This window comes from Alosa alosa, chromosome 13, assembly GCF_017589495.1.
Source record: "Alosa alosa isolate M-15738 ecotype Scorff River chromosome 13, AALO_Geno_1.1, whole genome shotgun sequence".
Taxonomy (NCBI): Eukaryota; Metazoa; Chordata; class Actinopteri; order Clupeiformes; family Clupeidae; genus Alosa; species Alosa alosa.
In genome coordinates this window covers 14,296,232-14,319,946 of record NC_063201.1, presented here as the reverse complement: position 1 = coordinate 14,319,946, position 23,715 = coordinate 14,296,232, and the positions used below count along the sequence as shown (strand labels likewise).

General features: G+C 43.0%; 1 protein-coding gene across 1 annotated transcript in view; it reads right to left on the bottom strand.

The window, feature by feature from the left end:
• Positions 1–23,715, bottom strand: part of eif3ea (eukaryotic translation initiation factor 3, subunit E, a) — a 56,211-nt gene that overhangs the window by 12,145 nt on the left and 20,351 nt on the right. Inside the window, exons 6-9 of the mRNA XM_048260012.1 lie at positions 13,416–13,541; positions 12,579–12,703; positions 8,252–8,378; positions 3,076–3,177 (exon numbers count right to left, since the gene is read on the bottom strand). Of these exons, the coding sequence (XP_048115969.1) occupies positions 3,076–3,177; positions 8,252–8,378; positions 12,579–12,703; positions 13,416–13,541 (480 nt within the window). The remainder of the gene's footprint in view (positions 1–3,075; positions 3,178–8,251; positions 8,379–12,578; positions 12,704–13,415; positions 13,542–23,715) is intronic.

Here is a 23,715-nt window from a genome sequence, read left to right as displayed (position 1 = left end):
TTCCCGACTGCTGAGGACTTTACGGAGATATACAAGATAGCCAAGCCATGCATTCACACTCAAGGCCATTTGTAACAGAGGCCTTCTTCTTCGAGGGTTGAACCATCTGCTCCCGGGGCCACGTGATGAGGTGATTACGATATGCTAGGCCCGAGGGGACTCGCGGGGCGCAACTACTAACTTGTCGGTAAAAGCACCTGTTCAACTGACGTCACACGTTACGACTACGTGTTATTCAGAGGCCAGATGTGTGGAGCAGGGATGATGGGAACCAGCTCATGCCAAGGTGTTTGGGTGTTCATAGCATAAAGACAGGAAAGCGTGGGAGGGTTGGGTGGAGGAAGGTGTTCCTCTACTGATGCTGTGGATGAAGCTTCGCATGCCGAAACGATTGTGTACAGTTATAGTAGAAATACCTTTCTTTAAAGGCCAACATTAAGCAAAGTGAAGAAAACAAACCAACCAACTGCGCAGTGGTGTGCAAAAGCATAATATACACCCCCACCCCCTCCCCATCTCATTTGTTAGAGGCTGTTTGGTAAAGGCTGCAGGCTTCCCCTATGAGTATATAAAGACTTGAGCAAACTGGGACCCTCAACAAACCGCTGACATGATTTATAAACATTTACTTCGGCAAGAGGGAGCAGCATTTGATCAGGGCAGCTGGCTTTCATTTCAAACGTTTATCGTTGAGGAGCACGGATGTCAAAAAAGAGAGAGGGAAAAAAAAAACAGAAGTAGAAACCAGAGTCACTCTGCAATGTTTTGGGGTCTTTCATGTCTCCAAGCAGGTTCAAATGGGCAAATCATTAGGGGTAATCTCACCAGCGTTCCCGCAAGCGGGGCGGATTCTTCTGAGGGAGCGGTGGGAACACTCGTTAACACACCTGTGAGGAGTGCCCCAGAGCTCGGGGCCGCCTTGTTATGGCTCTGCCTCATTAAGACCTCATGGTTGTGTCGTGCGACAAACCAAAGATGGCTCTCATTACGTACTGACATTACAAAATGGGAGGGAGGAGAGAGAGAGAGAGAGAGAGAGAGAGAGAGAGAGAGAGGCAAATGACGGAGGATGAAAAAGGACTTCAAAAAATAGATTTTACTTCTGAACACTGGCTTAACATTACTTAACTTCTGGCCAAATAAAAAATGACCACGTAAGTGTACAAATGTACAAAATATCAAATATTTGACTTCATTATCAAATGAATGCGTCCCATGCTTTGGCAGTAGGTTTTAGGGGGTTGGAGGGCAGCCATACAACAGCTGTGCAGTGAGGGCCGCAGCAGCAGCACCAGTGGCTATTCCAAAGAGGCAGCCGAGTTCCACCGAAGCCGAGCCGAGGCTATGCTTCCTGTGACTCAGTGGCTTTTGGGATGTGCCTCTGTGAGCGCTGCTAATTGAAACGCATTTACTTCACCCAGGAATTCCCCCTAGGACATGTTTTTTTTCCTTCTTTTTAAGGCTTCTGTCACAAAACGTCAACTTCTAAACACTTCCACATTTTAAGTGACGCTTTAATGGGGGAAAAAAGCTAACAAATAAATAAGTTGCAGCTACGTTTGCACAGCACTTAGAGTCATCCTCGAACACCAAACAAATTTATGATGGTCTGTAATGTTTTCCAGGGTTAAGATGGCATGGCGCAATATGCGCAGCTGTGCCAATCGCGTCTCTTACCCCAGAAGCTCACAGTCAACCTGTCAGGGGGCTGACAACCATCTGAGAAGATGCACAAACAATACTAATTACATCAGCATAAGAGACGAACCAAAAGCAACAAACTCCTGCAAACATTTAAGCTTAACTAATTTGCTTTTGTCCCCCTCCCAGTCCCATTCATGTCAGAAGAATATCCAAAATATATTTCATCTTTCGTTTTAATGAATGAAGAAAAGGAAAGAATGAATGAATGACCGTAGAGATCAGATTCAACAATGTTTGTTTGACTAAGCAGCCATCTTTCCTATGCTGAGCTATCGCTCTGCTTGTGCTGGGACCACTGCGTGTTTGGAACCGTCAGTGATGTGCCAATGACTGACAGCGAGGAGGAAGCCGGGGCCGGACGGTGGTGGGAAACCCCCCGGTAGAGGTGATCGCATGGCGAGCCATTACAAACTCAGGAGAGGAAGAGAGGTCTCCAGTCTCGGGCGCGGTGCCTGCGACCACAGATGTTCCGGTTGGGCCTCCGAAAACGAAAAAAAACAACCAACCCAGAGCGTCTGTCTGAGTGGCTCAGCAGACCCAGAGGTTTCCCAGAACCTTTACTGTGTTCTTCGATCACCCACCACCACGCAGATGGACAATTACTGGCCTTCATAAAAACAGCCAGAGCCATGACTCACTGGCTTTCCCAGATGACCCCTCTCTCTCCATCTTCCGCCTCTCTCTCTCTCTCTCTCTCTCCCTCTCCATCTTCTGCTACTTCTCTCTCAATCGCTCTCCCTCCTCTCATCTCTCTCCCTGTTGTTTGCTACTCCTGTTTTCTCGCTCACTGTCTCAGTCTGACTCCTTCATGTTCTCATTCTCTGCGGCCATACCATGACACAGCTAACTGTTGATGACCCTTGCTGATGACAGAAGGCCTCGGCTGCCAGCAGGAGCCGGCGTGGAGGTCAGGCCCACACAGTCACTAATGAGCTGAGCAAAAGCGCAGGCCGCAACGGCACCATTACCAGCAAATACTCACCAGGGCACTTGTGGCCAGAGGTCAACAATGACTATGTTTACGGTGTGTGTGTGTGTGTGTGTGTGTGTGTGTGTGTGTCTGTCTGTGTTCTTTACTCCCTTTACCAAAGACAAAATGGATGTACATCATAAAAAAGGACTAAAAGGACAAGTAGTTACTTAGCAGTGCTTTGAACTGGAGTTTGTATGAATAAGCTCTGCTCCTTTTGAACTCTATGCATCGTTTCACAACAAGAAAGTGTGCAGGTGCCCTAAAGGGTAAGGGGGCAAGGTTGATGGGTTGTGGGGGTCGGGGGTCGTTTGTTTTCATGTACCATCACCACTTTTTGGGGGAATGACTCAAAGAAAAGCCTCATAAAAGTCAGTGGGCAGGGGACAGCTGGGACTTACCGACTCACACTCCCTGAGCTTCCTCTGGGCGCTGTCAAAGTCAAAGTTCACGTACAGGCACTCCACAAACTCTGTGATGGGGTCTTTGTAGGTGTAGGATTCCTTAAATAGAGTACAAAGGGAACTGTTAGGTTCTTAAATATAGTACAAAAGGAACTGTTAGGTTCTTGACAATAACACCATCAAAGGAAAACTCCGGCAATTTTTCACATAGATGTCTGTTTCTCGAAGTCACCGAGTACTGTTGGTATGAAAAAACAAACAAAAACATTTGGTGCTATTTAGCTCAAGTTGCCACAGCCAACAGCTAGTGTAGCCAGGCAGCTAAAGTGCTACACTCTGGGGGCATGATTTTAAAGACAGGGCTCTAGAGTGCGACCAATTTGGTCGCATATGCGACCTAATTTTTCAAAAGTGCGCGACTAAAAAATCGGAGGTTGCACCCGGTCGCGACCAGCTATTCGAGAGAGGAAAAAGTGTCCGCATTGAAACTCTACCTTTGGTTCAATAACAAACACATATTTGCCCAATATCGTGGTTTAAACAAATCACAGATAGTGAAGGGCGGGACCTCCCCTCTGATTGGCCGTGGCCCAGTGCCTGTGTGTAAATTTGAAAATGCGTGTGCTGCAGAGAGAGAGAGAGAGAGAGAGAGAGGGTCAGAGACCCGTCAGATAAACAGAGTGGATGCAGTTGCATTACAGTGTGGTCACATAGGCCGAGATAAATATCCCCTCTCCCCACTGCCTTTCGGCGGCTGGCAGCAACAAACCGATCAGACGAGCCTGAGATAATGATCAAGTTTATCGCTGCCCCTCACGATAGGCCTAGTGAAACTTCCCTTCACCAAGTTCAGTCCGAAACTAGATGTACCCGCGAGAGTGGTACAAAATATGACCGCCGCCAGTCCAGCACTTTTTTTCACAAAAATAAATCATGCTGAAAGGCCTATATGATTCTATGAACATAATTAGTTCATAGATTTCACATGTAAAATTCATTTTATACAACCCCACCCCCATCTTGCCTGTTCATAATTCTGAGAAATTCTTGAATTGTGTGCATGTGTCGCGTGTACGCGTTTATGTTTATGTGTGTGTGTGTGTGTGTGTGTGTGTCTGTCTGTGTTCTTTACTCCCTTTACCAAAGACAAAATGGATGTACATCATAAAAAAGGACTAAAAAGGACAAGTAGTTACTTAGCAGTGCTTTGAACTGGAGTTTGTATGAATAAGCTCTGCTCCTTTTGAACTCTATGCATCGTTTCACAACAAGAAAGTGTGCAGGTGCCCTAAAGGGTAAGGGGCAAGGTTGATGGGGTTGTGGGGGTCGGGGGTCGGTTTGTTTTCATGTACCATCACCACTTTTTTGGGGAATGACTCAAAGAAAAGCCTCATAAAAGTCAGTGGGCAGGGGACAGCTGGGACTTACCGACTCACACTCCTGAGCTTCCTCTGGGCGCTGTCAAAAGTCAAAGTTCACGACAGGCACTCCACAAACTCTGTGATGGGGTCTTTGTAGGTGTGGGATTCCTTAAATAGAGTACAAAGGGAACTGTTAGGTTCTTAAATATAGTACAAAAAGGAACTGTTAGGTTCTTGACAATAACACCATTAAAGGAAAACTCCGCAATTTTTCACATAGATGTCTGTTTCTCGAAGTCACCGAGTACTGTTGGTATGAAAAACAAACAAAAACATTTGGTGCTATTTAGCTCAAGTTGCCACAGCCAACAGCTAGTGTAGCCAGGCAGCTAAAGTGCTACACTCTGGGGGCATGATTTTAAAGACAGGGCTCTAGAGTGCCACCAATTTGATTAGCATATCAAACCTAATTTTTCAAAAGTGCGACTAAAAAATCGGAGGTCAGCACCGGACCAGCTATTCGAGAGGAAAAAAGTGTCCGCATTGAAACTCTACCTTTGGTTCAATAACAAACACATATTTGCCCAATATCGTGGTTTAAACAAATCACAGATAGTGAAGGGCGGGACCTCCCCTCTGATTGGCCGTGGCCCAGTGCCTGTGTGTAAATTTGAAAATGCGTGTGCTGCAGAGAGAGAGAGAGAGAGAGAGAGAGAGGTCAGAGACCCATCAGATAAACAGAGGATGCAGTTGCATTACAGTGTGGTCACATAGGCCGAGATAAATATCCCCCTCCCCACTGCCTTTTCGGCTGGCAGCAACAAACCGATCAGACGAGCCTGAGATACTGATCAAGTTTATCGCTGCCTACGATAGGCCTAGTGAAACTTCCCTTCACCAAGTTCAGTCCGAAACTAGATGTACCGCAGAGCGGTACAAAATATGACCGCCGCCCAGTCCAGCACTTTTTTTTTCACAAAAATAAATCATGCTGAAAGGCCTATATGATTCTATGAACATAATTAGTTCATAGATTTCACATGTAAAATTCATTTTATACAACCCCACCCCCATCTTGCCTGTTCATAATTCTGAGAAATTCTTGAATTGTGTGTGCATGTGTGCGTGTACGTTTATGTTTATGTGTGTGTGTGTGTGTGTGTGCTTGTGTGTTTGCCTGCGTATGTGTGTTTGTGCATGTGCATGCATGCGTACATATGTCTACTTTGTGATTACTGTGAATGTATGTGTGTGCGTGTGTATCAGTTTACATGGAATGGGTTAACATGACCCCTGGAGGCAAACATATGGAAAAAATTGGTCATCCTAGGCCCTACGGTTCTCAAGATATTCACAGAAAACTGTACAGTCGATGGTTCCATGCTATCCTTTGCCCACCAAGTTTGGGTCCAGTGTCCCGGGGGACGGAAATGTGGACATGCGAAAAAAAAGAAAAAAAAAAAAAAAAAAAAAAAAATCTGACTAAACCTATATATGACCATTTAAGCTGCCGCGGTGGTCATAATAATTATTTACCAGAAAAATAGTTTGAACGTAAAACCCGACGATACAGGAATGCCACTTGCGCCAAATTTATAGGAGTCATTGCAGATGAAAAGACGTCTTCAAAATTGCGAACAATGCATACAAGGCCTTCCCGAACGACAGAGATACAGATATCGCCGAAAAGAGGTCGCGCCATTGACCGCAGTTACATGCAGGGAGTAACCCGGTTTTCAACAGCAATATTCGTTTTGCTTGAGTTGTGTAAACTCATTCTGATGGCATCAAAGTATTTGGCGCAAAACCGAATATCGCTGCTACATTTAAAGCCCGAATATTCCCTGCAATACTGTGGTCATTGTGTACGGTGAATTGAATGGACACATTTAGATCGAGCATGGCAAGTCATTGCAATAGCCTATAATAATAGGCCTACCATTTCGTTACTGCATTAACCATAGTGATGTTCTTATTGAAAATTTAAAAATACTAAAATTAAAAAAGTAAATTGCATTGTGGGGGTCAAATGATTGTTGCATCATTTGCAAAATCACATAAAAAAATCCCCAGGCTACTTGGAACATCTCTTTAAATTGTGCTCAAATACATTTCTATGGAAGATGCTAGCCTGGCGAGCTGGTTTAGCCAAGGCCTAAAGATCATGAAGGATAGTATGTAAGACATTGAGCCATGAGATGTGCAGTTTGAAGCCCTTAAAAGACACTGTTAATTTACTAACTGTTATTTTTATTTAATTCATCTTGAGATGTTTTAAGTTTAAATTTAAAGTTTTAAATTTCAACACTTCATTAAGTTACTTTTCTTGTAGAATTGTAAATCATAAGTCATAGGACAACCCAACTTTTGTGCTGGTGCACCTAAGAAAAAAAGTTCTTCACTATGCACCAGTGCAACCAGTGCAAAAAGTTAGTCTGGAGCCCTGAGAGATGTCCCCAGAGCATAGCACTGTTAGTTGCCTAGCTACTCTAGCTGTTGGATGCAGCACTCGAGAAACAGAGATCGATGTGAAAAATGGCCAGAGTTTTTCTTTAACTAAAAAGCAATGTGAGCAACAAAACAGTATAGACAACTGAGACAACAACCGATCTGAAAAGGATTGTTTTTTCCTAGGAATTCTCCCTTGAAGGAATACACATTCTGTGGTTGTGTGATGCATGGGTCTGTGTGTGTGTGTATGTGTGTCTGTGTTTGCTTAATCACAAAGCTTCTCAGCCAACCAGGCGTGGTGCCCCAGCGCAGCTTACCACTGTTTTTCACAAGCAATCAATATGTCATAAATCTGTCTCATGAGTGTGCCTTGACCACGACTGGACCATTTCAGAAAGCTTATGGATTCAAGTCTTCCCTCGTTCCTGAATGTTTGTCATGTTTGCACAAACCACGACAGAGGACAAATCCAGGGAAGGGAAGCACGGTGAGCACATGTTTTAGTGATTACAAGGGTGGGGTGAGGGGTGGTGGTGGTGGTGGTGAGACTGTGCTTATTTAGACTTTGAAGTCACTGATCTAGGAAGAAGCTACTGTTACTGTGTAAGGGGGACAGAGGAACACTACAATCAGAGCGTCCATCATGGAGCCATACATCAACCTTAATAGGTTCAAGACTAACCCTCCCCTGCCCACAAAACGTCCCCTATTGCCACCCTAGCCAGGGCAAAAGCCCAGTTATAAACTTTCAAGAAGACACTAGCAACTAACAAAGAGAGTGGGATTCTATTTTCAGGTCAGTCTGCACTCTAGCATACACACACATATGCTGTCTAAACTTATTTGTAAACACACACACACACACACACACACACACACACACACACACACACACACACACACACACTCACACAGACTCACTCACTCACTCCACCCAGGGTCCCACGGTAAAATGTTTTAGCATGCTGGACTTGTGCTGGCTCTGTAATCAGATGTGAGAGCCTACTGTATGCATTAACCTCCAAAAGAACACCAGCTACTATGTGAACGGTGCGATAAACAAAACGCTATGAGGTCATTTTCACATCACAGGCCAACATACTGCATGGGCCATGATAACTCAGTTGCTTTTTTCTTTACCAATGGCCTGAAGAACATTACATTTACGTCAATACTCCCTGGACTACCTGCTACAGTACAAACCCAAATGAACACTTTGCCGACAGAGGCGAGCCTGACCACAGCTACATGATGATGAGGGTCGGGGGTGGGATTGGTCTCGAAGTAGAGGAAGCTGTGGGAAGTTGCGGGCGAGACTGGCAGCTGTGCCAACAAGCCAGGCATGGCGCTTGTGGATATACCTGCTGGATGACCTTGACCAAATCCTTCAAGACCTGCCGGCGTTTGCGGACGTCCTTGTTGGTGATGACGGCTGTGGTCAGGTAGCGAAGCACGTGGGGACACATGGTCTGAATGGCGTTGAGGTACCTGGACGAGAGCACATTTTTAAAAACAAAATGTTAAGGAAATACATGCGTTGTCTGATCTTTTTTTCCCTTAACTGCCCAATGGAAAACAGAGACTCTGGTCCAAATAAGTCAGTGAATGTTGAAAACGTCCTCGTTTTTTCATTACTGCCTTCTGTACAACGAGGGAAAGGGAAAGGGGTGGAAACAAGGTTTGGGGTCGTGTGGGGGGAGCGTGCGGGAGAAAAAAGGAAAACCCCTCTCCAGATACGGATCACTGACCACAGTCTTGCCCAGTAGCTGAAACCCAATCCAGCGGGGGCTTGTTTTTCAGCCACAGGTCAACTGGCTGTAGGCTGAGTGTGGGACCAGGAGCCGTGTCTTTCGGGACAATTACAACCCGAGACAAGGCCCGCACTCAACAGCAGAGAGCGAGGGGGCCTGATTCACTCTCTCTGGCTTGACACAGCGCTGAAAACTGAAGGACACAAATCTTCCGCATCCCTACAGATGAGTCATGCCAGCCCTAAACCCCAGCACTGATAAGGATCCTGTTTTTTCACCAATCTGCTGGACAATCTTCAACACCCCCACCCCTCCTCCATGCGAGCCTTTCGCCCGACCTTTTTGACCAAATTAAATTTCAAAGTGAAAGCAGAGCTTTAGGCTCCTCGGCCTCCCCTCAAGCTCTTATAGGGATGAGAATAGGGAAACATATGTCATTCAGAGAGGGAGAGAGAGAGAGAGAGGAGAGAGAGAGAGAGAGAGAGGGAGAGAGAGAGAGAGAGAGAGAGAGAGAGAGGGAGAAAGAGGGGAGGAAAATACACAGTATGGTAATGGTTTAATTAGCTGAAACAATTAAAGGGACATAGGGGCCTGTGGGTCTTGTGATGTTAGGGGGCTAAAAACAGCAACGAGGCGAGTGATAAGGATGGTGTGTGTGTGTGTGTGTGTGTGTGTGTGTGTGTGTGTCTCTGTAGGGGGTTGGACTGATGAGTGATCTTGGTTCACACAATCTCTCATAGCTCTTTGTAGCTGACTGAGGCAAGGCTGAGGCAAACCGCAACACTTCATGCTGTGTTGCTGATTAACTTATACCTCCTCCACTCCCTCCAGGGAAGGGACAAGGTGGTAGGGGTCGTGGACCCCCTTTACAACTCCCCCACCCCATCCCTACACCCCCCCCCCCCCCCCCCACAACCACCCACCCACCCCGTCATCACGAATCTTGTGTGAGTCATCGACCAAGGCCAGAGGAGGGGTCCACAGAGTGACTTATCTGACTGATCCAAAAAACAGTTCAGGGCATCTGAGGGACCAATAACGGTGTCTAATCAGACAGTGGGACACGGGGGCAGGACAGGCCGTTCAGAACTATGAGCAGTTCTTTTTCCCTCCATGGCTTCTCTCCATTTTCCCACTGGATAACATTTTGTACCTGGTGGTAATTGGAGATGAAAAGAGAGGAAGGGAGAAAGGAGGGAGGGAGGGAGGAAATGGAGAGGGAAAACGAGAGGGAAGGAAAAGAAAGAGGGGAGAAGAAGATGAAGAAAAAAGAGATGAAGAAAAAGAGAGAGAGAGAGAGAGAGAGAGAGAGAGAGAGAGAAAGTGGTTGCACAGTTCCAGTTTCACAATACATCTAGGGAGAGGTGGAATTAGAGGCAAATCATGTGAAACCCAGAGTCCACTCTGCAAGTGGTGGGGTCGTATTACGCTGGTATTATCTTTCCTGTTTGCACCTACATCATAGGTCATCCTGTGACATTATGCCTGCTCTCGCAAGCTGCCCTTGGACTTTGCTTTTTTTTTTTTTTTTTTTGGACGCAAGAATTCAATAACCGATGTTCTAGGATCATCTTCGTTTCTGTTTTTCTGTTCTGTTCTGCTTTGCTTTCGTTTGTCTCTCCTCTCCACAGTCGATCAGCACCCTTGACAATAACCTCCTTAAAGGAATTATCCTTAGTAAAATGTAAAATGCACTTTAGATCAATTTACGGATGATTGGGAGTACATACGTAGAGTTGACATCAAAATCATGTCATTCGGATGTGTTTTGAGAAAGTTCGATTTTACCGTTTTTAGTTAAAACTCGTTAGCCTGGAAGTGACCAGGGCATGTCATTTCGCCGCTACAAAACGCTATTTTTATACCTCTTCTACAGTTCCAAACAACATTACACTTACGTGGTAGTGAGTAGAGGGTCCCTAAAGCCAAACCGAAGTATCCCGAGGTCTTTATGTGGTCGGATATAGAGTCCAGAATAAATTTCATCAAGCCAGTACCTTTCCGGAAATGTTGCTGCTGCAGCTGGCATCTTTAGGGGAAAGTCCGTAGGAGTCGATTGCATCATGTCGTTGCACGACATCACGTCACGTGACATTTCAAAATTCCAACCTGTTAGTAAGCTAGGGTTTGCTGTTGCATACAACTTCATTTCAATTTCGAAAGAAATACTGGACTATGTTTTTTTTTTTTTTTTTTTTAAACGGCGACGAAATTGTGAATTTCCAGAGCGTGTTACTCCACACTCCCCTAAAGATGCCAGCTGCAGCAGCAACATTTCCGGAACGGGGACCCAGGTTCAAATCCGACCTGCAGTCATTTCCTGATCCCACCCCATCTCTCTCTCCCACTTGCTTCCTGTCACTCTCCACTGTCCTGACCAAATAAAGGCAAAAAAGCCCAAAAAATATAGTTAAAAAAAAAAGAAATAACACAAGTATTGTGAAAAGACCTGGGGATTGAGTGAGTTTAAGAGAGAAAAGTTGGCCTGGCATCAAAAGTAACCGTGTGTTGAACTTTAATAAACAGTTTTTGAGCACAGACTGGAATAAATCCTTGAGCACAGATTCAGTTTTCATCCATAAAGATCCAAAAAACAGTAAACAGTGACCAGCAAGTTTACTGTTTACAGAAATTAAAAAAAATGTCAAAACATTTAAATTTTAAATTTAAATTAAGACTATGGTGCACAGATATGCTTTCCCATCTTCCCATCACCCACAGGCTTTGTTTCATATGTCGCTATTTATCATGACAAACAACACTTTATGCATTGAACACAAGTAAAATCAGTTAGAGTTAGACTATGTCCAGATAAGGTCTTGCCTAGACATTTACTTTGTTTTTTATTTTTTGTTTTCGCCTGCAGGCGTTGGGTCAAACGTCCAGTTGAGGGTCACTGGTCTTGGCCACGACCCAAAGGAAACTAGTGGTCAGGACAGAGAGAACTGGACAAGCCGCAGTGAAGGAAAAAAGGATGCTTGTTTAGACAAAAATGGCACAGCACAAGAGATCTGTCGAGCCACTATGGTAAGATTCTCTTGAATAGTTATGGGCCTGACTTCTTTAATCATCTGTATTGGCTAAAAAAGTAAAGGAAGGGGGACAACTCCAACACCACATAGATGTGTGTTATATACTGTGGTAACAATGTTGTGCTTTGGATTAAGACTATGCATCTGGTCAATAACAAAAAGGAGCAATCAAGAGAAAAATCCTGAAAAAAGGTGGTGTGCAAATTTTAAGTCGGATATCAGGTTTCCCCATACACATGGCCTTTCAAACTCACAGCTTTGTGACAAAACAGACCACACAAAAACAGACCCAGGCACACATTCATGCATACTCACAATCACATATACAGAGAGACCACTTAAAAATACCAGCGAGGCCTTGAAGTAGGCCTTTTAGGTTGTTACGAGGGCTTGGTTTCTTTTTTAGGTAATGAACTTCATAATAAAACCAGTAGGCCTCCCTCCTGCTCTCTGCAAAGGTTCGGCATAGGCTGCCAACTTGACTAGCACTGCTCGATCTCTCTCTCTCTCTCTCTCTCTCTCTCTCGGGTCTCGTCCCTCCTTAGGCCTAACTCCCCCTCTAAACTCCACAGTATAGCTCCCCCCAATTTAAGCCCCCCCCCACACATACACTGTCTGGTGTGGTAAGAGGAGGAGAGAGGAAGGAAGCCTGGCCGGCAAGCCGACCTGCAGAGGTGGTTTGGGACACTGGGCTTCTGAAGGTGCCACATCAGCATTTTTCCCTTCTCTTTTGCTTGTGGACTGCGGTGAGCCGTCCAACCGACGAACCAACCGACCGACGGACGGACCTGAAGCGAGCCATCGAGCCATGAGTACCTCATGCTTTTTTATTGGAGGCAAACCCCAAACCAAAACAAAATCCCCCACACCAGACATAAACGACTATAACTGCTGAAGGTGCTTACTGTGGCTGGTAGAGGAAAAGCTCGATGATGTTGTCTCGACCTTTCGGGTGGTTGAAGAAGACGAACAAGGACCAGTGTATGAGCCAAGTCCTCTGCTGAAGGGACTGCAGTGGGGAGCTTACAGACTGGGGTGGGGAAAAAAGAACATAGTTAGCACGAGAGAGACACACAGACGAAAGAAAAAGAGAGAAAGAGAGAGAACGGAGGGAGGGAAAAAAAAAAAAAGGCAGAGGGTGAATAAGGTCATTTTGACTCTTCTGTCAGCCAAAGCTTGAGAGTCAGCTCTCATTAAAACAACACATCAAGTTGACCTTAAGCTTTAGGCGACTCTTTTTTGCCAAATGCTGAGTTCAAAATAGAAATGCTCCATGGGTCAAAAACATTTACTGCTTCCATGTCTCAAACGAGCCAAACCCCGCACCCCTTTTTTCTAACTCTTTCCCACCAATTAAAAATTGGACTTGACCAAGAAAAACTATGCAATTTAAGGCTTTCCTTGAGTCCACAAAAGGGGTGAGGGACAGAGCAATCAAGAGCATGCAAGGATAAAGCAGGAAAGATCTACAAGCTAATAGACAGAGACAGAAGGAAAGAGGAGAAGACATGAAGATCGAGAAAAGAAACAGTCCAGACAGAGCATAAACAGGGAGGATGACACTGGAGAAATGACACATGAGAAACAGCAGCTACAGCAGAAGAGAGAGAGAGACAACGGCGGGCAACAGCAGTAGCATCAGTGCTGTGGCGTTTTACAGAAACTCAGAGAGGTCAATATCGCGGGGCCTATGTAAGCGAATCCGAGGGCGGGTGTCCAATTTTCAGCGGTGGGGCGTTTACATTGTTATCGATAGTCTCCCTCAAGCGGGACAGGTCCTCCATGGCAGCCTCCCAGTTCTGCATTAGAATCTCCGAAGCCAGCTTTCCCCACAGTGAGCTCAGGGCATTCCTGTCTGTCGAAGGCACCTGGGGAGACAGAGATGGCAGCAGAGAGCACGTATATTAGATTAACCAGTGAAGTGGACAAACACACACTCTCTCAGATTTTGCTTAAGGTTTGTCTACAGCATGTTTAGGTGCCAAAATAACACGTGCAAAATATATATATATTTTTTTTTTTCAATTCCAATGTTTTAATTTTTTTTTTTCGCATCAGATTTTTTTTAGTTACTTCACTCTAAAAAATGCCTTATCTTGGAAGCCATGTTTGTGCACTAATATTTTCAAAGGTAGCTTTCCTAGCCAGACCAAACTTTGTAGGATGGAAGAAAAACCCCTTCTCAGTATGACTTGACGATTAAAAGTTTGTGCTGTATGCCCATTGATTTTATATAAGGCCGTATATATTAAGAACAAAGTACAAAAAGATATTGAGGGTAAAGTCAGTTTTTTGTACTCACATGGCGTCAATCAATATTTTGTCTGCAAATACAATACTTTGATATTATTGTGTTCCGAAAAAACAATATCAATATTGTATAAAAAATATTTATATTTTACCTTGCCTTTGTAAATACTTCTCACAACATGAGCCCTTCAACCTGGGCACAGTACATGTGCATTTGTTTTGGAGCAGAAGAATTAGCAATAGGCAAAGACAATCTCCAAAGAGCTGTATCTACTGACCAGGTAATGTTTCACGTTTCTCGCAAGATGTCTCCGGCTCGCCGTCAAATTGCAAGGCTGATTTTCTGCTTGTGAGGCACTGCCAGCTATGCCAGGTGCACGATTTTCCCTATTACAAGTTTGTTTACCATCAAAATAGCTTTGAAGCTGTTATATAAAGGTAAAAAAAAATTGCATACCGCTGCTTTAAAGTACAACTCTGATCTGAGAACAACATAGGGTCTATTTTTGGATGATAACAGATGTATGTGATAATGCTGTTTATTGACTGTTTATTGTTCAGCATTCAACACAATCATCCCCTCCAAACTGGTCACCAAACTCAGTGAACTGGGCATCAATACCTCTATCTGTAACTGTATTCTGGACTTCCTAACCAACAGACCTCAGTCTGTTAGGTTAGATAATATCAACCATCACCCTAAACACTGGTGTACCACAGGGATGTGTGCTGAGCACTCTCCTTTACTCCCTCTTCATCCAGGACTGCACACTTGTACATGGCTTTAACAGCATTGTCAAGTTTGCAGACGACACAACGGTGATTGGTCAAAGGAAGCTTCTTTCCTGTGGCTGTCACCCTACTGAACTCTAACTCTAACTCTGCACCCCATTGACAACCAACCAAGCCCCCCACCGCCCCTGCCCGATGCCTCCTTTCCTGTGCCTGTTGAGGTGTCCACGACCATGGCAAACTTGACAGGGACAACTGGGAGGCAGAAGTATTTTTAACCGTTAAGTTTACAGAAAGAGAATAAAGAGGACAGCTGGTGCAGTCAGTGCATTACATAAACTCTTCTTCTGCTTGCTGCCATCTTTCTAGGAGACGTCAGCACAAGCTAATTCAATTTTGAAATAAGCCTGATGTAAACCCAGACACTTCTTGAATTTCCCCTTGGGGATCAATAAAGTATCTATATATCTATCTATCTATCTATCTATCTACTTGTTAGCTAATCTGAATTTGCTTTGCAGGTCTGTCTGGACTCTGGAGACAGTCCCATTGAAACAGGTTTTCAAATCACCAAAAACCCAGGGACCAATCACAACCACTTATCCGGCATGGGGTGGGCATTGTATGATATATGCCAAAGGACAGCTAGCAGCGCTGTTGAACACAACCAATGGCTGTGCTGATGACGTCAGTGTTGACATGGATGTGAGTTTTCTTTGGAATGGAGTAAACAACTGCATTTAAAACCTTTAACCTACCTCTTAAAACCAACAAGAGGTGTCTGCTATATTTCCAAAAAAGACTGGGTAAGGGTTTAATGTATCAGTTTAAGTTTAATTTCATTGCTGGTTATGCCCCTTGGAAATCGGAAGTAAATGAAGGGTCCCCAGACCCATTCTCTATTTCAATTGAGGGGGCAGCAGTGGCTCAGGAGGAAGAGGAGTTGACCAGTAGCTGGAAGGTTGTTGGTTCGAGCCCAACTCCTCCTGACCTTGTCAAAGTGCCCTTGAGCAAGATCCTTAACCCCAGTGCTCCCGATGAGCAGGTTGGCGCTTGCATGGCAGCCTCAGCCATCGGTGTGTGAATGGGTGAATGTGACATTGTAAAGCACTTTGAGTGCTCCGAGGAGTCAAAAAGCGCTATATAAATGCAGTCCATTTACCATTTGAGATGCGGTCTGGTGTTAGCCAAGCTATGAAATAATAACAAAGGCTAAACATTAAGACATAGGATTTGAACATAAACATTTTACAAGACTTGGTTTTGGGACCCATTCATAATATAGACAAGGTTTGAACTAAATCTAAGATGGTGCCAAAATATTATCTGATTTGACACAGAATGACCAATATGATACTGTTTTTGCAGGCTAGAGAGGGTACAGTACACTAAAAATACCAACCAAACTGCAGCCTTGACTTAGCCTTTGGTTCACCACCAAGGAAAGTGGAGAGATGGTTTAAACCGGCTGCTCGTGGTTTACAACACACCGTCATTCTCTGGAGTAAATTCTGCATTTATTTACTTTGGATACAAGGACTGCATGATGTCATTCTCTAAAAAACTCGAACCCGGACAGAGAAATGCTTGACACTATGACCCTCTTGGGACCAGACCTACACTACACCATAAATCTTAGGAGCAGTGGAGCAATCTGGCTTAAATGTGGGCAGGAACCATTGATGCTGATATCATGAAACTAGAAATATGGAGTTGAATTGTACTTTTGCCAGGTTCTGGAGAGGTTTAGGAAAGAAATACTGCCCGTCTGCCAAGACACTTTAAAATGTGCATCCTTATCACAAAGTATAGTCAGCCAAGTCCAGTCATATAAGAATCAGCTAACAATAACAAAACTTAACCTTGTGTATTTGCTCTATTTTTAGGAAAGAAACAACTTAAGATGGTCAGCACATACGTCTACAATCATTTTGGCTTTATGGGCTCCACTGACTTACAAAGACAAACCCACTTTTCCTAGTCTACACCACTCCTTTTGTGAGGGGTAGCATGGGAAGGGATAGAAGTATTAAAAGTTAAAAGGGGTTAAGGGTCGGCCAGATTGCCAGTGATGCTGCAAAGTCTAAAATACAACCATTAAACAATCTTCACTGAACACCAGGGGGGTGATATGATATATGATATATTGATATGCACTGGGTAATGTGTACTGGGTAAAGGATGCCACATTTTTTTTTGTAATGAAAATGATCAACCTACAGAGGGCTGAATTCAAAGACCCCCACGAAAATCAATGAAAAAAGTGAAAAAATGATGCGACAAGCTAGTCCATTTTGCCTAAATTTCATTGCAGCAACTCAAAATGGAACTCAGTAGTTCGTATGGACCCCACATGCTTGACAATGAGACGGCGGATGGTGTCCTGGGGGTCTGTTCCCAGATATGGACACGGCCATCATTGAGCTCCTTGACAGTCTGTGGTACAATCCAGTGTTCTACTGGATTTAAGTCAGGGGAGTGTGGGGGACAGTCAATGGTATCATTTCCTTCATCCTCCAGGAACTGCCTGCACACTCTCACCACATGTGGCCGGCCATTGTTGTGCACCAGGGGGAACCCAGGGGCCTCTCCACCAGTACAGGGTCAGACAATGAAGATTCATCCCGATACCTAAGAGCAGTGAGGGTGCCGTTGTCTTGCCCATAGAGGTCTGTGCGTCCCTCCAAGGGTATGCCTCCCCAGATCATCACTGACCCACCACCAAATCCGGCCATGCTGAATGATGTTCCCGGCAGCATAACGTTCTCCACAACATGTCCAGACCCTTTCACGTCTGTCACATGTGCTCAGGGTAAACCTGCTCTCATCTGTGAAAAGCACAGGGCGCCAATGGCGGACCTGCCAATTTTGTATTCTATGGCAAATGGCAATTGAGCTCCACAGTGCTGGGCAGTGAGCACAGGTCCCTCTAGAGGCCATCGGGCCCTCAGGCCACCCTCATGAAGTCTGTTTCTGACAGTGTGGTCAGAGATATTCACACCAGCGGCCTGCTGGAGGTCATTTTTTAGGGCTCTGACAGGGCTCCTACTGTTCCTCCTTGCACAAAGGAGCAGATACTGGTCCTGCTGCTGGGTAAAGGATCTTCTACCACACTGCCCAGCTCTCTTAGACCAACTGCCTGTTCCAGGAATCTCCTTTTGAGACTGCGCTGGGAGACACAGAAGTCCTGGCAATGGAATGTATTGGTGTGCCATTCTGGAGGAGTTGGACTACCTGTGCAACCTTTGTAGGCTCCAGGTACTGGCTTATGCTACTAGTAGTGACACTGACCCTACTCAAATGCGAAACTTAGCTCAAGAAAGACAAAGATGGAAAAATTATCAGTTGCCACCACCTGTAAAATCATTCCTGTTTTGGGGGTCGTCTCATTGTTGCCCCTCTAGTGCACCTGTTAACTTTGATGACACCAAAGCAGGTGAAACTGATTCACAACCACCTGTTACGTAACTGGCCAGACCAATAGCTTACAAGTTTGATAGACTTGATGCTATACTCCTATGAAAAAGTGTTCCCTTATTTATTTTGACCAGTATACTTAGGTTGGTTGGATCAATGGATCAGAAAAACAAACCAAGAGATAATTAAATATTTAATATTAATAGTATTTCTGATATTGCTTGGTATATATTGCTGATCGGCTCATAAACAGGCACAGCAACGAAGAGGAATGACTGAAGAACTTGCAGGAAATTGTTGTTATTTGTGGGGGCCCGCAACAAGGGCTTGCGGTTTGTAGTGTTATGTAAGCATTTGTTAGCAAAACCTATATATAATGTATTATTATTATCTTGTTTATTATTGTGTTAAAAATGTCCCAAATGTAAAGCACTTTCAGCTGCATTCTGTGTATGAAAGGTGCTATACAAAATATAGCTGCAAGCAGCAATGAGGGGGCCAAGCAGAGAGATCAGCAGGCCAGATTTGCCATGTAAGTCAATGCTGTTGCATCAGACATATAGCCTTAAGCAGTCACAGCAAGTTCCATGCCATACAACCCAAGATTGGCTGAGTTACAAGGCCAGCCCACCGCCGCAACCGCCCCTGCCCATCCCACCCCGCCCCACCCTTGCACGCACGCATTAGAATTAACTGGATGTAACTCGCTGTCATCAGTTTCACATCAAAAATAAAAAGATTGACTGAGATATGATCACACTTGCTGTGATTTAAAACATAGAGGTCAACAATTGACGCCATAGGGTGTGTTGAACTCGGCTTGGCCCAAGGATTCCAATGATACCTCATTTTGCCATTCGGGTCAACAGGTCAAAAGTTACGCCCAGAAACACAAGTCCAACTTTGGCCTGTTGGTGGCGCTTAGAGCTTTGAGGTGCGGAATGAAACTTGGTGAAATGAATTATTGGACTGTCCCCAATTAGTGTGCAAAATTGTATAACTTTTTACCAGATGGTTCTATGGGCTGCCATTGACTTCCATTGCAAAATAATGCTTCAGCAACTACTGGCCAAAATGCATTTTGTCAATTACGGTGCCCCCTAGAGGTCAAATGTCACCAAATTTCTTGAGCGTCCTCCCGATGGGGTCTGAGGTACATTTACTAAATTTGGTTTTGATACATGAAAGCGTTGCTGAGATATGAAATCACTTCCTGTTTGGGCTTCTCACAAGAAATGTCGATTGGCTGGTACAGGTCAATGCTTCTGTCAATTGTTCCAGAAAGCAATGCACTCATCAGGCATGGTCTGAAGATGGTCTCTACCAATTTTGGTGAAGAACAGATGAAATTTGTGACCCGCGAAAAACTTGTGCGTGTTTTTGATTAAATCCAATATGGCGGCCGAATCAATTCACGATGACATCACAAGTTGGCTTGGGTCGGCCTAAGGACCACCAACAGTATTAACAGACACCACTAGTGCATTTTAATTCTAAACACAACTGCAGCTACAGGCCAAAAGGCATGTTTCTTAATTACAGCGCCCCCTAGAGGTCAAAGGTCACCAGATTTCTTGAGCGTCCCCCTGATTGGGTCCTGAGTACATGTACTAAGTTTGGTTGTGACAGATGAATGGGTTGCTGAGATATGAGCTCACTTCCTGTTTATGGCTTCACAAGAAACTTCGGTTTGGCTGTTACGCCAACGGTTTTAGTTCAAGACAAAAAGCAATGCATTAATGAGGCATGGTCTGAAGATCATGTGTGTCAAGTTTGGTGACGATCGGACAAAATTTGTGACCTGTGAAAAATTAGTTTCCACTTTCACTAAAATCCAATATGGCGGAAAATCCATCATGGCGGAAAATGACGTCATAGAGTGCGTTGAACTCGGGCTTGGTCCAAGGATTCCAACGGGTACCTCATTTTTCAAAATCGATCAACAGGTCAAAAGTCCAACTTTGGCCTGTTGGTGGCGCTTAGAGCTGGAGGTGCCGGCATGAAACTTGGTGCAATTAATTTTGGCCTGTCCCCAATCAATGTGCCAAATTTCAGAACTTTTACCAGACGGTTCTATGGGCTGCCATAGACTCCCATGGCGGAAGAAAGATGTTAAATAATAACTAGAAAAGCATTTCCTGAAGGAAATACAGTGCATGAAAATGCAAAAAATATGATGTCAAATATCATACAGAGTAAAAACAAACTATATTGGCTGCTAGGTAGATGAGGTTTAATATAGTTGGCATGACTGAACAGTTAAATAGGTGGATAGTTTATATAGGTAAATGATTTACTTGGTAGATAAGGTTTAATATAGTTGGAATGATTGAACGGTTAAATAAGTGGATAGTTTAAATGGTTAAATTATTTAGGTAGATAGTTGACGATAACTGACACTTGAATGGCTAATGTTTGCTAGCAGTTATGCTAACTATGTTAACAAAGATAATAATGTTAACCAAGTTACTATGCTAACTAGCATGCTAACAATGTTAAAATGCTAGGTATGCTAACCATGGGACTTAGCTAACTTAGCTAATTATTTTAGCAGTTATGCTTAATTAGCATGCTAACATGCTAACTATGCTAACCATGTTACTTAGCTAATCATTTTTAGCAGTTTTGTTAAAAATGCTAACTAGCATGCTAACATGCTAGCATGCTAACTATGCTAACCATGTGACTTAGCTAACTTAGCTAATCATTTTTAGCAGTTTTGCTAAAAATGCTAATAACTATGCTAACCATGTTACTTAGCTAACTTTGCTAATCGCTTTTAGTAGTTTTGCTAAAATGCTAATCCAAGATGTTAGCATGCTAACTATGCTTAACCACGCTATTTAGCCAACATAGCTAATCGCTTTTAGCAGTTATGCTAAAAATGCTAACTAACATGCTAACATGCTAGCATGCTAACTATGCTAACCATGTTACTTAGCTAACTTAGCTAACTAGCTACAGTGGGTAGGAGTCATAGTTGATGACAAGTAACAGTTACAATGGCTGAACAGTTAAAAAGTTCAGTAGTTTAAAGGGTTAAATTGTTTAACAGTGAAATATTGTAGTGAGGACTTTTATTTTGAAACAGTTTTTGGCAGAGGAAGCAGTTGAACAGGATGTGTAGTCTTAATAGGGCCAGTTTGTATGCTTAAAGCCTGAGACTGGCAGTTGATCCAGGTGGCCCTAACACCTGCCATAGGATTCTAATTGCTTAACGGGCCGATTGTGATGTCATAATCATAATGTTAAGTCAATGGGGAAATTTTGATTAGTTTTAATTAATAGTTTAAAAGTATAAAAGTTACAAAGATGAAAAATACATAGCACCCATGTCCTAAGTAAGACCTACGTGAACATAGTTTGAATGAAGTTTCTACGTTAAACGGTTGAAGCTGCATTAAATGCGTAGAAGAAGAATAAGAACTAGAAAAGCATTTCCTGAAGGAAATACAGTGCATGAAAATGCAAAAAATATGATGTAAAATATCATACAGAGTAAAAAAACAAACTATATTGGTTGCTAGGTAGATGAGGTTTAATATAGTTGGAATGACTCAACAGTTAAATAGGTGGATAGTTTATATAGGTAAATCATTTACTTGGTAGATAAGGTTTAATATAGTTGGAATGATTGAACGGTTAAATAAGTGGATAGTTTAAATGGTTAAATTATTTAGGTAGATAGTTGACGATAACTGACACTTGGAATGGCACTAATGTTTGCTAGCAGTTATGCTAACTATATTAACAAAGATAATAATGTTAACCAAGTTACTATGCTAACTAGCATGCTAACAATGTTAAAATGCTAAGTATGATAACCATGTGACTTAGCTAACTTAGCTAATTATTTTTAGCAGTTATGCTAACTAGCATGCTAACATGCTAACTATGCTAACCATGTTACTTAGCTGACTTAACTAATCCTTTTAAGCAGTTTTGCTAAAAATGCTAACTAGCATGCTAACATGTTAGCATGGTAACTATGCTAACCATGTGACTTAGCTAACTTAGCTAATCATTTTAAGCAGTTTTGCTAAAAATGGTAACTAGCATGCTAGCATGGTAACTATGCTAACCATGTGACTTAGCTAACTTAGCTAATCATTTTAAGCAGTTTTGCTAAAAATGGTAACTAGCATGCTAGCATGCTAACTATGCTAACCATGTGACTTAGCTAACTTAGCTAACTAGCTCCAGTGGGTAGGAGTCATAGTTGATGACAAGTAACAGTTACAATGGCTGAACAGTTAAAAGGTTCAGTAGTTTAAAGGGTTAAATTGTTTAACAGTGAAATATTGTAGTGAGGACTTTTATTCTGAAACAGTTTTTGGCAGAGGAAGCAGTTGAATAGGGTGTGTAGTCTTAATAGGGCCAGTTTCTATGCTTAAAGCCTGAGAATGGCAGTTGGGACAGGTGGCCCAACACCCGCCATAGGATTCTAATTGCTTAACGGCTCTATTGTGATGTCATCAGCCCATGTTAAGTCTATGGGGAAATTTTGAACAGTTTTTAATTAATAGTTTAAAAAGTATAAAAGTTACAAAGCTGAAAAATACATAGCACCCATGTCCTAAGTAACACCTACGTAACATAGTTTGAATGAAGTTTCTACGTTAAAACGGTTGAAGCTGCATTAAACGCCAAGTAGAAGAAGAAGAATAAGAAGAAGCCTAGGAAGAACAGTACAGTGCATTTTCATGCATTGTAACTAGAAAAGCATTTCCTGAAGGAAATACAGTGCATGAAAATGCAAAAATATGATGTAAAAATATCATACAGAGTAAAACAAACTATATTGGTTGCTAAGTAGATGAGGTTTTAATATAGTTGGAATGACTGAACAGTTAAATAGGTGGATAGTTTAAATGGTTAAATTATTTAGGTAGATAGTTGACGATAACTGACAGTTGGAATGGCTCTAATGTTTGCTAGCAGTTATGCTAACTATGTTAACAAAGATAATAATGTTAACCAAGTTACTATGCTAACTAGCATGCTAACACACTAGCATGCTAACTATGCTAACCACGTTACTTAACTAACTTAGCTAATCATTTTTAGCAGTTTTGCTAAAAATGTTAACTAGCATGCTAACTATGCTAACCATGTTACTTAGCTAACTTAGCTAATCATTTTAGCAGTTTTGCTAAAAATGCTAACTAGCATGCTGACATGCTAACTATGCTAACCATGTTACTTAGCTAACTTAGCTAACTAGCTACAGTGGGTAGGAGTCATAGTTGATGACAAGTAACAGTTACAATGGCTGAACAGTTAAAAAGTTCAGTAGTTTAAAGGGTTAAATTGTTTAACAGTGAAATATTGTAGTGAGGACTTTTATTTTGAAACAGTTTTTGGCAGAGGAAGCAGTTGAACAGGATGTGTAGTCTTAATAGGGCCAGTTTGTATGCTTAAAGCCTGAGACTGGCAGTTGATCCAGGTGGCCCGAACACCTGCCATAGGATTCTAATTGCTTAACGGCCGTGTTGTGATGTCATAATCATAATGTTAAGTCAATGGGGAAATTTTGATAAGTTTTTTAATTAATAGTTTAAAAAGTATAAAAGTTACAAAGCTGAAAAATACATAGCACCCATGTCCTAAGTAAGACCTACGTAACATAGTTTGAATGAAGTT